General features: G+C 51.2%; 1 protein-coding gene and 1 non-coding gene across 2 annotated transcripts in view; both read left to right on the forward strand.

Moving 5' to 3' along the window:
- CTNNBL1 (catenin beta like 1) overlaps nt 1–14,322 on the forward strand; it is a 220,157-nt gene that overhangs the window by 75,165 nt on the left and 130,670 nt on the right. The window contains exon 6 of the mRNA XM_060263887.1: nt 11,072–11,165. Coding sequence (XP_060119870.1) covers nt 11,072–11,165 — 94 coding nt within the window. The remainder of the gene's footprint in view (nt 1–11,071; nt 11,166–14,322) is intronic.
- Nucleotides 2,052–2,126, forward strand: TRNAS-GCU (transfer RNA serine (anticodon GCU)). Its single transcript has one exon. It is a non-coding gene; the product is annotated as a tRNA-Ser (tRNA).

Below are 14,322 nucleotides of genomic sequence, written 5' to 3' on the forward strand. Positions count from 1 at the left end.
GAGCCACAGGACATGGACATCAGAAGTTTGAGGGCAGGCAGGAAGGAAGGAAGGAATCTTAGAATCATAGCGTTGGAAGGGACCTCCAGGGTCATCTAGTCCAACCCCCTGCACAATGCAGGAAACTCACAAACACCACCCCCTAAATGCACAGGATCTTCACTGCTGTCAGATGGCCATGCAGCCTCTGTTTAAAAACCTCCAAGGAAGGAGAGCCCACCACCTCCCGAGGAAGTCTGTTCCACTGGGGAACTGCTCTAACGGTCAGTAAGTTCATAGAATCCTAGAGTTGGAAGGGACCTCCAGGGTCATCTAGTCTAACCCCCTGCACAATGCAGGAAACTCCCAAACACTTCCCCCTAAATTCACAGGATCCTCATTGCTGTCAGATGGCCATCCAGCCTCTGTTTAAAAACCTCCAAGGAAGGAGAGCCCACCACCTCCCGAGGAAGTCTGTTCCACTGGGGAACTGCTCTAACGGTCAGTAAGTTCATAGAATCCTAGAGTTGGAAGGGACCTCCAGGGTCATCTAGTCCAACCCCCTGCACAATGCAGGAAACTTCCAAACACTTCCCCCTAAATTCACAGGATCCTCATTGCTGTCATCTAGCCTCTGTTTAAAAACCTCGAAGGAGAGCCCACCATCTCCCAAGGAAGCCTGTTCCATTGAGGAACTATTCTACTGAGGAAGGAAGGAAGGAAAGAAGGAAGGAAAGAAGGAAGGAAGGAAGGAAGGAAGGAAGGAAGGAAGGAAGGAAGGAAGGAAGGAAGGAAGGAAGGAAGGAAGGAAGGAAGGAAGGAAGGAAAGGTGGAAGGAAAGCAGCTTTAATTTGAAGCTGCTGGCTGACTTGGCTTGGAAAAGCGATTTAAAGAGACAGATGCTTTCTCCAAGTCGGCCCAAAGGGCAGTGGGGGCTTTGAGAGCCACACAATACGTGTGAAAGGGCCACGCGTGTCTCCCCAGCCACTGTTTGGCCACCCCTGTTCTAGTCTAATGTTTTCGCCACCGTGCCAGGCTGGCTCTCTTTTCTTCCCTCTCCCACCCTTCCTGACTGTTGGCTTCCTTTCTGTCTCATAGCAAGCGAAACGGCAGGGTGACCCCCCCCCCCCCAGGCGTCTTCTCCTCTGGTGCATCCCAGTTCCTCAGGAGGGTTTTACTGGCTCCTGGGCACGAAAAACATGGGGCAAGGGAAGGGTGCCCACTGACCCACTGGCAGCTGGCCAGACATTTCCTGTCCTCTTTGCAGACTGCTTCTTGGGAGAGCGGTTGCCTTTGTGGAGCACCAGGGGGGTGCTTTTTTTTGTGGGGGGGGGGAACTGTCAGTTTTGGGTTAAGATCAGGCTTATCTCTTATCTTCTCAACCCCCCCCCCTTTCTCGCTCTGTGGCTGAGATGTTCCCTCCCGGAGGTTAATTACAGTTGACCTGGATGAGTTGCTCTGGCTGCCCTCGGAGTTCTTTTAATTACCGGCTCCCCTTTACAAGGTTTGGCTTGAATGAGCGAAGGGGGTGGTGGTGGGGAGGACGTATCCTGAATCTCTTTTGCGGAGGAGCCACAAAGCTGGACAAAACGCTCCCTTTGTGTGCCTTTTTCTTCCAGGCTCTTGTTAATATCCTACATGGAGAGCTTTAAAAAAAAAAACCCTATTGTTATTATTGTCCACCTGGAACAAAATGGGTCATGTCGGGAGTTCTGAACGGCTCCTTTTTATTTTAGGGACATAATTACTCTGCAGCGGAGGTCCGAATAGCAGTTCGCTAAGATTCCCACCTTGCTGATGCTGTGGGGTCAGACGGGGTTTTGTAGCAGGAACTCCTTTGCATATTAGGCCATTACCCACCTTGATGTAGCCAATCCTCCAAGAGCTGGGGAGGGACGGTGGCTCAGTGGCAGAGCACCTGCTTGGTAAGCAGAAGGTCCCAGGTTCAATCCCCGGCATCTCCAAAAGGGGTCCAAGCAAATAGGTGTGAAAAACCTCATCTTGAGACCCTGGAGAGCTGCTGCCAGTCTGAGTAGACAAGACTGACTTTGATGGACCGAGGGTCTGATTGGGGAGGGACTGTGGCTCAGTGGTAGGGCACCTGCTTGCTAAGCAGAAGGTCCCAGGTTCAATCCCCGGCATCTCCAACGAAAAAGGGTCCAGGCAGGTAGGCATGGAAAACCTCATCTTGAGACCCTGGAGAGCCGCTGCCAGTCTGAGTAGACAAGACTGACTTTGATGGACCGAGGGTCTGATTCAGTAGAAGGCAGCTTCAGATGTTATGTTATGTTAGCTTGCAGGGCGCTCAGTGCGGGGCCTGCGGTAAGCTCCAGGAGGATTGGCTACATCAGGGTGTGTGACCTAATATTCAAATGAGTTCCTGCTACCAAAAAAAAAAAGCCCTGGGTTCAGATATCAGAGATGGTGGGGCTGCTTGCAGTTGGAGAGGCAGTGGTGTCTCGGGGGTCATCTAGTGTGATCTTCTGTGGCTGAGATCTAAAGGTGGGACACAGAGATCTTCTCCCAACCCTGAGACAGAGAATCATAGGATCCTAGAGTTGGAAGGGACCTCTAGGGTCATCTAGTCCAACCCCCTGCACAATGCAGGGAACTCACAACCCCCTCCCCCTAAATTCACAGGATCTTCATTGCTGTCAGACGGCCATCTAGCCTCTGTTTAAAAACCTCCAAGGAAGGAGAGCCCACCACCTCCCAAGGAGGAAGCCTGTTAGAATCATAGAAGAGTTGAAAGGGACCTCTAGGGTCATCTAGTCCAACCCCCTGCACAATGCAGGAAACTCACTGCAGGAGAAGGCAGCTTGTTTTTTTTTGGGGGGAGGGGTACATTTTGGAGTGACAGGTCAGGATATATTCAGGTTCCATCTACACCATGGAATCATAGAGCTAGAAGGGGTCCAGGGGGGTCATCTAGTCCAACCCCTCCGCCATGCACCATTTACTGAAGGGTAAGGATGGAAGGCCAGGTCACAGGATAGATTTATTTCACTGCCAAAAGAGATGGTGGCGGCTGCAAGCATAGACAGATTTCAGAGGGGATTGGATCAGCATATGGAGCAGTGGTCCATCAGTGGCTCTTAGCCACAACCTATTGGTGGAACTCTCTGTCTGGGCCAGTGATGCTCTGTATTCTTGATGTTTGGGAGGGGCACAGTAGGAGGGCTTCTAGTGTCCTGGCCCCAGTGATGGACCTCCTGATGGCACCTGGGTTTTTGGCCACTGTGTGACACAGTGTGTTCTTCTGATGTTCTTGTGAAGGCCTTGGCTTCTCTGCCCTGTTGTTGGCCCTCCAGAGGAACTGGTTGGCCCCTGTGTGTGACAGGAGGCTGGACTAGATGGACCCTCCCTGGTCTGACCCAGCAGGGCTCTTCTGATGTTCTTCTCAGGGGAAGGCCTTGGCCTCTCTGTCCTGTTGTTGGCCCTCCAGAGGAACTGGCTGGCCACTGTGTGAGACAGGATGCTGGACTAGATGGACCCTCCCTGGTCTGATCCAGCAGGGCTTTTCTGATGTTCTTCTCAGGGGAAGGCCTCGGCCTCTCTGCCCTGTTGTTCCTCCAGAGGAACTGGCTGGCCCCTGTGTGAGACAGGAGGCTGGACTAGATAGACCTTCTGTCCCTGGACATCCATGGGGAAGGAGTCCACTCGTCGGTCTTAATCTGGCTCAAAATGGTTTCCTCCAGCCTCAAATCCTTTCTTGTGGATTCTCTTCCAGCCTTTCCCCTGAGATTTGGTCATTGGGGGGAAGGAGAAAACGGGGTGGGTTCTGTCACAGTCGAACAGCCTCGGCCCGCTCACAGGCTTTTCCTCCAAGATGGGCTGAGACATCTCCGCTCTGAGTCCTGGGGGGGGGGGGCCTTGCTGCAAGGGAACTCTGGATGAGAAACGCTGGAAGATTGAACTCTGCTTGCTGTCGGGCTGCATTTAGCAAAGGATGCATCCTTGCGAGCAGTCTGGTTGCCTGGCTTCAAGCGAGGCTTCTGACACAAGTGTTGCGAACGCCCAGCAGGAGGGAAGCCATCTTATTTCTCATTCCCCACCCCACCCCCACCCCGTGTCTGCGATAAATTGCTGCAGGGGATGGGGAGGGGTCGTGGCTCAGCGGAAGAGCTTCTGCCTGGCGTGCAGAAAGCCTGTACTCCTGACACCCTGGGGAGCATCTGTCAGTCTGAGTAGGCAGTACTGCCCATGATGGACCGAGGGTCCGATTCAGTGGAAAGCAGGTTCCTGCGATTGTGACCGCTTCGGTGCCTGCTGTGGCCACTGCAGAGAGTTACTGTCGTCATATCCGCTGGCTCAGGGGGGTGTGCTTTTGGGAAAGTAGGCCATTGCTCACTGTTAGAGCACCTCCTTTCAGTGCGGAAGGTCCCAGGTTCAGTCCCCGGCATCGCCAATTAAACAGACTCCAATCGCAGGGCAGGACAAGTATCCTCACCAGCAGCACTTGCTCTGGGATCCAGAAGGTGGGAAGGACGGTGGCTCAGTGGTAGAGCATCTGCTGGGTAAGCGGAAGGTCCCAGGTTCAATCCCCGGCATCTCCAACGAAAAACGGTCCAGGCAAGTAGGCGTGAGAAACCTCAGCTTGAGACCCTGGAGAGCTGCTTCCAGTCTGAGTAGACAAGACTGACTTTGATGGACCGAGGGTCTGATTGGGGAGGGACAGTGGCTCAGTGGTAGAGCACCTGTTTGGTAAGCAGAAGGTCCCAGGTTCAGTCCCTGGCATCTCCAACTAAAAAGGGTCCAGGCAAGTAGGCGTGAAAAACCTCATCTTGAGACCCTGGAAAGCAGCTGCCAGTCTGAGGAGACAAGACTGACTTTGATGGACCAAGGGGGGCGGGGTCTGATTCAATAGAAGGCAGCTTCATGTGTTCATATGAACAATGGATCTCCCAAAACCTTTAGGGGAAGGATGGTGGATCAGTGGTAGAGCATCTGCTTGGTAAGCAGAAGGTCCCAGGTTCAATCCTCAGCATCGACAACTAAAAAGGGTCCAGGCAAGTAGGTGTGAAAAACCTCAGCTTGAGACGCTGGAGAGCCACTGCCAGTCTGAGTAGACAATATTGACTTTAGGGAGGGGCGGTGGCTCTGTGGTAGAGCAGCTGCTTGGTAAGCAGAAGGTCCCAGGTTCAGTCCCCGGCATCTCCAACAAAAAATGGTCTAGGCAAATAGGCGAGCAAAACCTCAGGTTGAGACCCTGGAGAGCCTACCAGTCTGAGGAGACAAGACTGACTTTGATGGACCGAGGGGGGTGGGTCTGATTCGAATAGAAGGCAGCTTCATATGTTCATATGAACAATGGATCTCCCAAAACCTTTAGGGGAGGGATGGTGGCTCAGTGGTAGAGCTTCTGCTTGGTAAACAGAAGGTCCCAGGTTCAATCCCCAGCATCTCCAACTGAAAAGGGTCCAGGCAAACAGGCGTGAAAAACCTCAGCTTGAGACCCTGGAGAGCAGGGGGGGATGGTGGCTCAGTGGTAGAGCATCTGCTGGGTAAGCAGAAGGTCCCAGGTTCAATCCCCAGCATCTCCAACTGAAAAGGGTTCAGGCAAGTAGGTGTGAAAAACCTCCGCTGGAGACCCTGGAGAGCCGCTGCCAGTCTGAGTAGACAAGGCTGACTTTGATGGACTTAAGGTCTGATTCAGTATAAGGCAGCTTCATATGTTCAAGGTGGGTTTCTTTCTGTGCCCGGGCCTCTCCCCTTGGCCCTAGTGCTCCCCCGGCCCACACGTAGTGCCAGCATGGAGCCTCATATGTGGTAGGGGACTCTCTGTCTGCCTGCGGCTTTTGTTCTTGGAAGCCCATCAGACGCTGCCCTGGAAAATCCCAATTAGCGAAATCCATCGGCAAACGCGCTGAGTTGCTGAATTCCCTGCCGGGAGTGAGGGCTGTCTATGTCCAAAGCACCCTTAAAAAAAATAAGAGAGAGTGAGTTTTAATCAGATAAAATCGCCTTCAGCCTCACTAACTGCGTTGGGCCGTGCAATAAAAGCCGGCGTGATCGTCTGGTGTGGGTCCCCCCCTCCCTGTTCCAGAAGCCTCCCTTTCTTTCCCGAAGGCTTTCATTACGTGTAATTGCTCGTCCCTCGGATTGCGCTCCAGCCGTTTCTCAGACAGCTCCGGCAGGGAGGCTGAGTGGGAGAGCGAGGGGGAAATTCCGCTGAAATGGCAACCCGCCATTGAGGCTCAGCAAGCGGCTTTCAGAACTTGACAGACCGCCGATGCCCACTTGGGCTCTCCTGCGCGGTGCTTTGGAATTCGGGGAGGTTACGAGTCAATCAAGGCTCGATTTGGGGGATCGCAGGCCTGTGACGGGGCCCGTATCCGGCTGGTGTTTTTCTGTTGTTCCTGACACGGAAAAAACTGTCCAATTAATTAAGGGGAGGGGAGAAGGCAGCGGTGGGGTTTGCTGGGGGAAAGCTTTGCGAGCAAGATTTCTATCCCTGATCAAAACACTTCCCTCCGATCGATCCCGTTAGGCGGCCGTGTTGGTCTGAAGCAATAGAACAAAGCGGTAGACAAGTCCACCTTTAAGACCAACTAAGTTTTATTCGGAATGTAAGCTTTCGTACGCTCTTAAGCAGACGTCATCAGGCATATGGGAAAGGACGCAGCAATTCTTCGTTTAAGTGTGCAGTGTGGAAGCATGGGGATATTTTTTAGCAGATTAAAAGAAATCGCAAACAGTGTAGGACAAAACAGGGCTGAAAAAACACTGAGCAGCAAAGTTGTGGTGAGGCATAGGAGGAGAGACAGCCCTGCAGCTGTGAGGGCCCAAGGCCATGAAGGCTTTGGCAGTAATGTGAATTGAGCCCAGTAACTAATGGGCTGCTAGCAGAGTGATTGCAGAATAGATGTAATAGGTATACATCCCCTAGCTCCTCATCATAACTGAGCTGCGGCATTCTGCACTAAGTGGAATTTCCAAGCTCATTTTGAGGGGAGACTTATATAGAGTGCATTGCAGTACTCTAGTCTCAGGGGAGGGACGGTGGCTAAGTGAGCATCTGCTTGGGAAGCAGAAGGTCCCAGGTTCAATCCCTGGCATCTCCAAAAAAGGGTCCAGGCAAATGGGTGTGAAAAACCTCAGCTGGAGACCCTGGAGAGCAGGGGAGGGACGGTGGCTCAGTGGTAGAGCATCTGCTTGGGAAGCAGAAGGTCCCAGGTTCAATCCCTGGCATCTCCAACTAAAAAGGGTCCAGGCAAGTAGGCGTGAAAAACCTCAGCTGGAGACCCTGGAGAGCAGGGGAGGGACGGTGGCTCAGTGGTAGAGCATCTGCTTGGGAAGCAGAAGGTCCCAGGTTCAATCCCCGGCATCTCCACCTAAAAAGGGTCCAGGCAAATAGGTGTGAAAAACCTCAGCTGGAGACCCTGGAGAGCAGGGGAGGGACGGTGGCTCAGTGGTAGAGCATCTGCTTGGGAAGCAGAAGGTCCCAGGTTCAATCCCCGGCATCTCCACCTAAAAAGGGTCCAGGCAAATAGGTGTGAAAAACCTCAGCTGGAGACCCTGGAGAGCAGGGGAGGGACGGTGGCTCAGTGGTAGAGCATCTGCTTGGGAAGCAGAAGGTCCCAGGTTCAATCCCTGGCATCTCCAACTAAAAAGGGTCCAGGCAAGTAGGCGTGAAAAACCTCAGCTGGAGACCCTGGAGAGCAGGGGAGGGACGGTGGCTCAGTGGTAGAGCATCTGCTTGGGAAGCAGAAGGTCCCAGGTTCAATCCCTGGCATCTCCAACTAAAAAGGGTCCAGGCAAGTAGGCGTGAAAAACCTCAGCTGGAGACCCTGGAGAGCAGGGGAGGGACGGTGGCTCAGTGGTAGAGCATCTGCTTGGGAAGCAGAAGGTCCCAGGTTCAATCCCTGGCATCTCCAACTAAAAAGGGTCCAGGCAAGTAGGCGTGAAAAACCTCAGCTGGAGACCCTGGAGAGCAGGGGAGGGACGGTGGCTCAGTGGCAGAGCATCTGCTTGATAAACAGAAGGTCCCAGGTTCAATCCCCGGCATCTCCAAAAAAGGGTCCAGGCAAATGGGTGTGAAAAACCTCAGCTGGAGACCCTGGAGAGCAGGGGAGGGACGGTGGCTCAGTGGTAGAGCATCTGCTTGGGAAGCAGAAGGTCCCAGGTTCAATCCCTGGCATCTCCAACTAAAAAGGGTCCAGGCAAGTAGGCGTGAAAAACCTCAGCTGGAGACCCTGGAGAGCAGGGGAGGGACGGTGGCTCAGTGGTAGAGCATCTGCTTGGGAAGCAGAAGGTCCCAGGTTCAATCCCTGGCATCTCCAACTAAAAAGGGTCCAGGCAAGTAGGCGTGAAAAACCTCAGCTGGAGACCCTGGAGAGCAGGGGAGGGACGGTGGCTCAGTGGTAGAGCATCTGCTTGGGAAGCAGAAGGTCCCAGGTTCAATCCCTGGCATCTCCAACTAAAAAGGGTCCAGGCAAGTAGGCGTGAAAAACCTCAGCTGGAGACCCTGGAGAGCAGGGGAGGGACGGTGGCTCAGTGGTAGAGCATCTGCTTGGGAAGCAGAAGGTCCCAGGTTCAATCCCTGGCATCTCCAACTAAAAAGGGTCCAGGCAAGTAGGCGTGAAAAACCTCAGCTGGAGACCCTGGAGAGCAGGGGAGGGACGGTGGCTCAGTGGCAGAGCATCTGCTTGATAAACAGAAGGTCCCAGGTTCAATCCCCGGCATCTCCAACTAAAAGGGTCCAGGCAAATAGGTGTGAAAAACCTCAGCTTGAGACCCTGGAGAGCCGCTGCCAGTCTGAGAAGGCAATACTGACTTTGATGGACCGAGGGTCTGATTCAGTAGAAGGCAGCTTCATATGTTCATATATATGTTCACTAGGTGATAAGAACCAGACTGCTGACGTAGGGGTGCCATAAATCTAGGTCCAGGCAAGTAGGCGTGAAAAACCTCCGCTTGAGACCCTGGAGAGCCGCTGCCAGTCTGAGTAGACAAGACTGACTTTGATGGACTTAAGGTCTAATTCAGTATAAGGCAGCTTCATATGTTCAAGGTGGGTTTCTTTCTGTGCCCAGGCCTCTCCCCTTGGCCCTGGTGCTCCCCCTGCCCACACGTAATGCCAGCATCGTGCCTCAGATGTGGAAGGGGACTCTCTGTCTGCCTGCGGCTTTTGTTCTGGCTTTGTTAGTTTAAATAGAGGCCATGGTTTCTCAAGAGATTATAACATCCAATTTGGTGTAGTGGTTAAGTGTGCGGACTCTTATCTGGGAGAACCGGGTTGGATTCCCCACTCCTCCACTTGCATCTGCTGGAATGGCCTTGGATCGGCCATAGCTCTGGCAGAGGTTGTCCTTGAAAGGGCGGCTTCTGGGAGAGCTCTCTCAGCCCCACCCACCTCACAGGGTGTCTGTTGTGGTGAAGGAAGGGAAAGGAGATTGCAGGCCGCTCTGAGACTCTGTCCTTGAAAGGGCAGCTTCTGGGAGAGCCCTCTCATCCCCACCCACCTCACAGGGGGGGTCTGTTGAGTGGAGGGCGGAATATAAATCCAATGTCTTCTTCTTCTTCTTCTATAGTTTGCCATAGGATGGGTTGGTACATGCAATAAGACAAACAGCCAATATCCCCCCCCCGTTTGAGTATGTCAGTACAAAAAAACAAAAACAGAAACCCCAAATATTCTGATACACTCTTCTAAAAGAGAAATGATATAAGTTAGCCCTTAGAAAAACAGGGTGCATTAAAGTATAGTATTAAAGCATACTTCCCTCCGAAGCCGCTTTTATTCCTGGAGCATTTTGATTTCCGGCCTGCCTCGACTCCCCCATGCAACCCGCCCTGCTTGTTCCGTGCTCCCCCCACCCGCCCCCATTCTGCTTCGTTTGTACCCCACTGACCTCCCCAACAAGGACCCCCCAAAAAGCACTTTTCCCCTCGCCTGTTTTCATTCCCCCCACACACTTTTTTTTTTAGTCCATAATATTTTTGTTTTTTACATAATAAACAACATAATAACAATAGCACAAAAGTTATCACAATGCAAAAACAATAAATGAAAAATATACGTAAACTGACATTTGGGGGGAAGAGAACTTTGATCTGGCTCTTCTAAGTTCATCTATCAGTTTCATTGAAGCTTCTCTTCCGTCACCCCTCTCCTTTACTACGACGATTTCTGCATGTTCAACCAATTATACATGGGCTGCCAAACCTCTTTACGTTGATTTAACTTTGTTGGTTGAGCGAAAGTCCATTTCAGCTATTTCCAACACTTTTTGTACAAATTCTTCCTTCTCAGGTATTTGTGGTGCCTTCCAGTACCTAGCATATATAATTCTTGCTGCCGTAGTTGCATGAACCAAAAATGTAGCTTGTGTCTTAGAAATGAGATTTTGACATATACTCAAAAGATGAAATTCGGGTAGGTGGTTTATATTTATTTTAAGTATTTTTTGTAGCCAGGTGTATATTTGAGTCCAATAACTTCTCGCCCTTTCGCATCGCCACCATGTGGGATAAAACGAGCCAATTGTTTTCTGGCATTTCCAACATCTATTAGAGGTGTTCTGATATGTCTTGGAGAGCTTCTCAGGAGTCTCTTTCGGCTTGACTTCGCGAACGAAGATTTAAGAAAGGTGCAGTAGTCCACGTCTGCTGCAGGCTCGCTGGTGGCTGACAAGACCAATGCGGGACAGGCAGATCCGGCCATAGTGGCTGCAGGGAAAAGTCTGATTTGGGGTTGGTGCTGTAGCAGTGCGATTCTTCCTCAATCTCCTTTTGTCCTCAAGACCAGCTATGCGTGCGCTCTCAAAGGAAGAGACAGCCTGGTGGATGGTGTGCCTCCATGCTTTGCGATCTGAGGCCATCGAAATAGAGGGGCACCAAAGAAGAGGTACAAGGACTCCTTGAAGAAATCCCTTGGTACCTGTTGCATCAACCATCAGGAGTAATGTACCACCTATAAATCATCTTGTATATGTTTTCTTTGAGAGCAGAGGATCTAGCCATTTTTACGTTCATTTTCCATCGCTTCTCCCAGTCTGCTAATGCAGTTGTATGACCGATATTCTGCATCCATTTAACCATGCTTTCTTTAACAATTTCTTCTCTCCCCACCCCCACTTCTGTGACTCAGGTTGAAGGGCAGGTGGTGGCTTTGCTGGTCCAGAATTTGGAACGCCTGGATGAAAGCGTGAAGGAAGAAGCCGACGGGGTCCACAACACCTTGGGTAAGAGGGGCCAGGGCTCTTCACCTCAAAGGCCTGGCAGCTGGCGGGGGCAGCGCCGGCGAATGGGGCGTTCCTTGGAGCCGCCATTTCTCATCCTTGTTGAGGTGGTGTTGGTGGAGTGCCTTATCTCCGCTAGCAGTTTTATTTTTGGAAACATTGAGCTGGAAGGGTCGTCTTGTCCAGTCCCCTGCACAATGCAAGAGGCTCACGGTTGCCCCCCCCTGACAAACTCCCCCTGCTCCATGCCTACAAAGGTAAAGGTAGTCCCCTGTGCAAGCACCAGTCGTTTCCAACTCCAGGTTGACGTCGCATCACAACATTTTCACGGCAGACTTTTTAACAGGGTCACGTGTCTGCAATGAACTGGTACTGTTGAGTGCCGAATTATTTTGAAAAGTTTTATCTTTTTTAACGAACTCTGTGTAACGGCAAAATGTTACAGGCCACCTTCGGACGTCTGAAACTAGCTGCAGTCGGTTCTTAGAATCGTAGAGTTGGAAGGGACCTCCAGGGTCATCTAGTCCAACCCCCTGCACAATGCAGGAAACTCACAAATACCTCCCCCTAAATTCACAGGATCTTCATTGCTGCCAGATGGCCATCTAGCCTCTGTTTAAAAACCTAGAATCCTAGAGTTGGAAGGGACCTCCAGGGTCATCTAGTCCCACCCCCTGCACAATGCAGGAAATTCACAGATCCCTCCCCCTAAATTCACAGAATCTTCATTGCTGCCAGATGGCCATCTAGCCTCTGTTTAAAAACCTAGAATCCTAGAGTTGGAAGGGACCTCCAGGGTCATCTAGTCCCACCCCCTGCACAATGCAGGAAATTCACAGATCCCTCCCCCTAAATTCACAGAATCTTCCTTGCTGTCAGATGGCCATCCAGCCTCTGTTTAAAAACCTAGAATCCTAGAGTCGGAAGGGACCTCCAGGGTAATCTAGTCCAATCCCCTTCACAATGCAGGAAACTCACAAACACCTCCCCCTAAATTCACAGAACCTTCATTGCTGTCAGATGGCCATCAAGCCTCTGTTTAAAAACCTCCAAGGAAGGAGAGCCCACCACCTCCCGTGGAAGCCTGTTCAACTGAGGGATCGCTCTAACGGTCAGGAAGTTCTTCCTAATCCAAGAATCATAGAGTTGGAAAGGACCTCCAGGGCCATCTAGTCCAACCCCCTGCACAGTGCAGGAAACTCACAAATCCCTGCCCCTAAATTCACAGAATCTTCATTGCTGTCAGATGGCCATCCATCCTCTGTTTAAAAACCTAGTATCATAGAGTTGGAAGGGATCTCCAGGGTCATCTAGTCCAACCCCCTGCACAATGCAGGAAACTCACAAATATCTCCCCCTAAATTCACAGGATCCGCATTGCTGTCAGATGGCCATCTAGCCTCTGTTTAGAAACCTAGAATCATAGAGTTCGAAGGGACATAAGAACATAAGAGAAGCCATGTTGGATCAGGCCAATGGCCCATCCAGTCCAACACTCTGTGTCACACAGTGGCAAAAAAAATTATATATACACACACACTGTGGCTAATAGCCACTGATGGACCTGTGTTCCATATTTTTATCTAAACCCCTCTTGAAGGTGGCTATACTTGTGGCCGCCACCACCTCCTGGGGCAATGAATTCCACATGTTAATCACCCTTTGGGTGAAGAAGTACTTCCTTTTATCCGTTTTAACTTGTCTGCTCAGCAATTTCATCGAATGCCCACGAGTTCTTGTATTGTGAGAAAGGAAGGAAAGTGCTTCTTTCTCTATTTTTTCCATCCCATGCATTATCTTGTAAACCTCCATCATGTCACTCTGCAGTCGACGTTTCTCCAAGCTAAAGAGTCCCGAGCGTTTCAACCTTTCTTCATAGGGAAAGTGCTCCAGGGACCTCCAGGGTCATCTAGTCCAACCCCCTGCACAATGCAAGAGGCTCACGGTTGCCCCCCCCCCACACACACACATATATACAGAGACTCCCCCTCCTCCATGCCCAGAGGAAGGCCAACCCCCTCCAGGATCCCTGGGCCATTCTGGCTAGGAGGAGAATTCCTTCCTGACCCCAAAGTGGCAGTCAGCATTGCCCTGGGCTTGAAAGAAAGCGCCACGAGAGCTCGTCCCTTCTTTGGTTAATCAAATGTGCTTCTGGGCTCTTTACTCAGGGGTGTCGAACTCATTTGTTATGAGGGCCAGATCTGACATAAACGAGACCTTGCCGAGCTGGGGCCATGTGTGTCATAAAATGCAATGCGAAGTAGCAGAGTTATAAATTGCATCAAGATTTGGAGACAATGTCTGTGCTGTAGCAACCTCAAGTCTGCTGTTCAGGTGTTGTTCAGGTCTGTGTCCGTAAGTCGCAAACCTATTTTGGATTTATTGATATTCATTACAGAAATCTTTTGGTCAATTTTTTTTGAGCCTAAGACCCAGGGGAAAACATGAAACGGCTGGGCATTGCGAGCTTTTGTGCTCAAGTTGCTGGTCAGCCAATGGAGAAAGTAGAGGCTTGGCTCTGTAGCTCCTGTGTGAATGAGCAAGCCTGGCAAAGCAAGCTGTGATGCAGAAGGAAGCAGATGACAGTGAGTTGCTTGTGGTCCTGGTAGTAGCCCTCTGGGGGCCTCATACGGCCCTCGGGCCGCACATTTGACACCCCTGTTTTACTGCGTTGTGGGGAGAGGAAGGGAAGTAGATTCTTAGCCGCTCTGAGACTCCCAAGTGCAGGGCGGAGTGTAAATCCAACTCTTCTTCTTGTCACAAACCAGATATTCTGTGCTTGCATCATCTGAATATAGCCCCCTTTTTTGATTTTTTTAAAAGAAAGTATTAATTACTGTATGTGTTCCTCCCCAGTGGACTGTTGGTTCTCTTTAACTGCTCCAAGCACCATGTTTTACTTTTTGTGAGCAGTCGGGGGAATCTCTCTCTGCGGTGGGGAATTCCTTGCCTGCCTTGCATCATCTTGCGGGTTGGCCTTGGCCTTAAAATGGCAGCACAGCGGACGTCTTTGATGGAGCATTATCCGTTTTTGGAAAGGAGTGTGTTTTTTGGCAGAGAGGCCCCTCGTAGCAGACCACGACCAGTTGGTCGGTGAAAATGGACTGGCGAGAGTGCTGGAGACTTGGGTTCAAGTCCCCATGAGACTCGGGTTCAAATC

The sequence above is a fragment of the Heteronotia binoei genome, chromosome 2 (genome assembly GCF_032191835.1).
Source record: "Heteronotia binoei isolate CCM8104 ecotype False Entrance Well chromosome 2, APGP_CSIRO_Hbin_v1, whole genome shotgun sequence".
Lineage (NCBI taxonomy): Eukaryota > Metazoa > Chordata > Lepidosauria > Squamata > Gekkonidae > Heteronotia > Heteronotia binoei.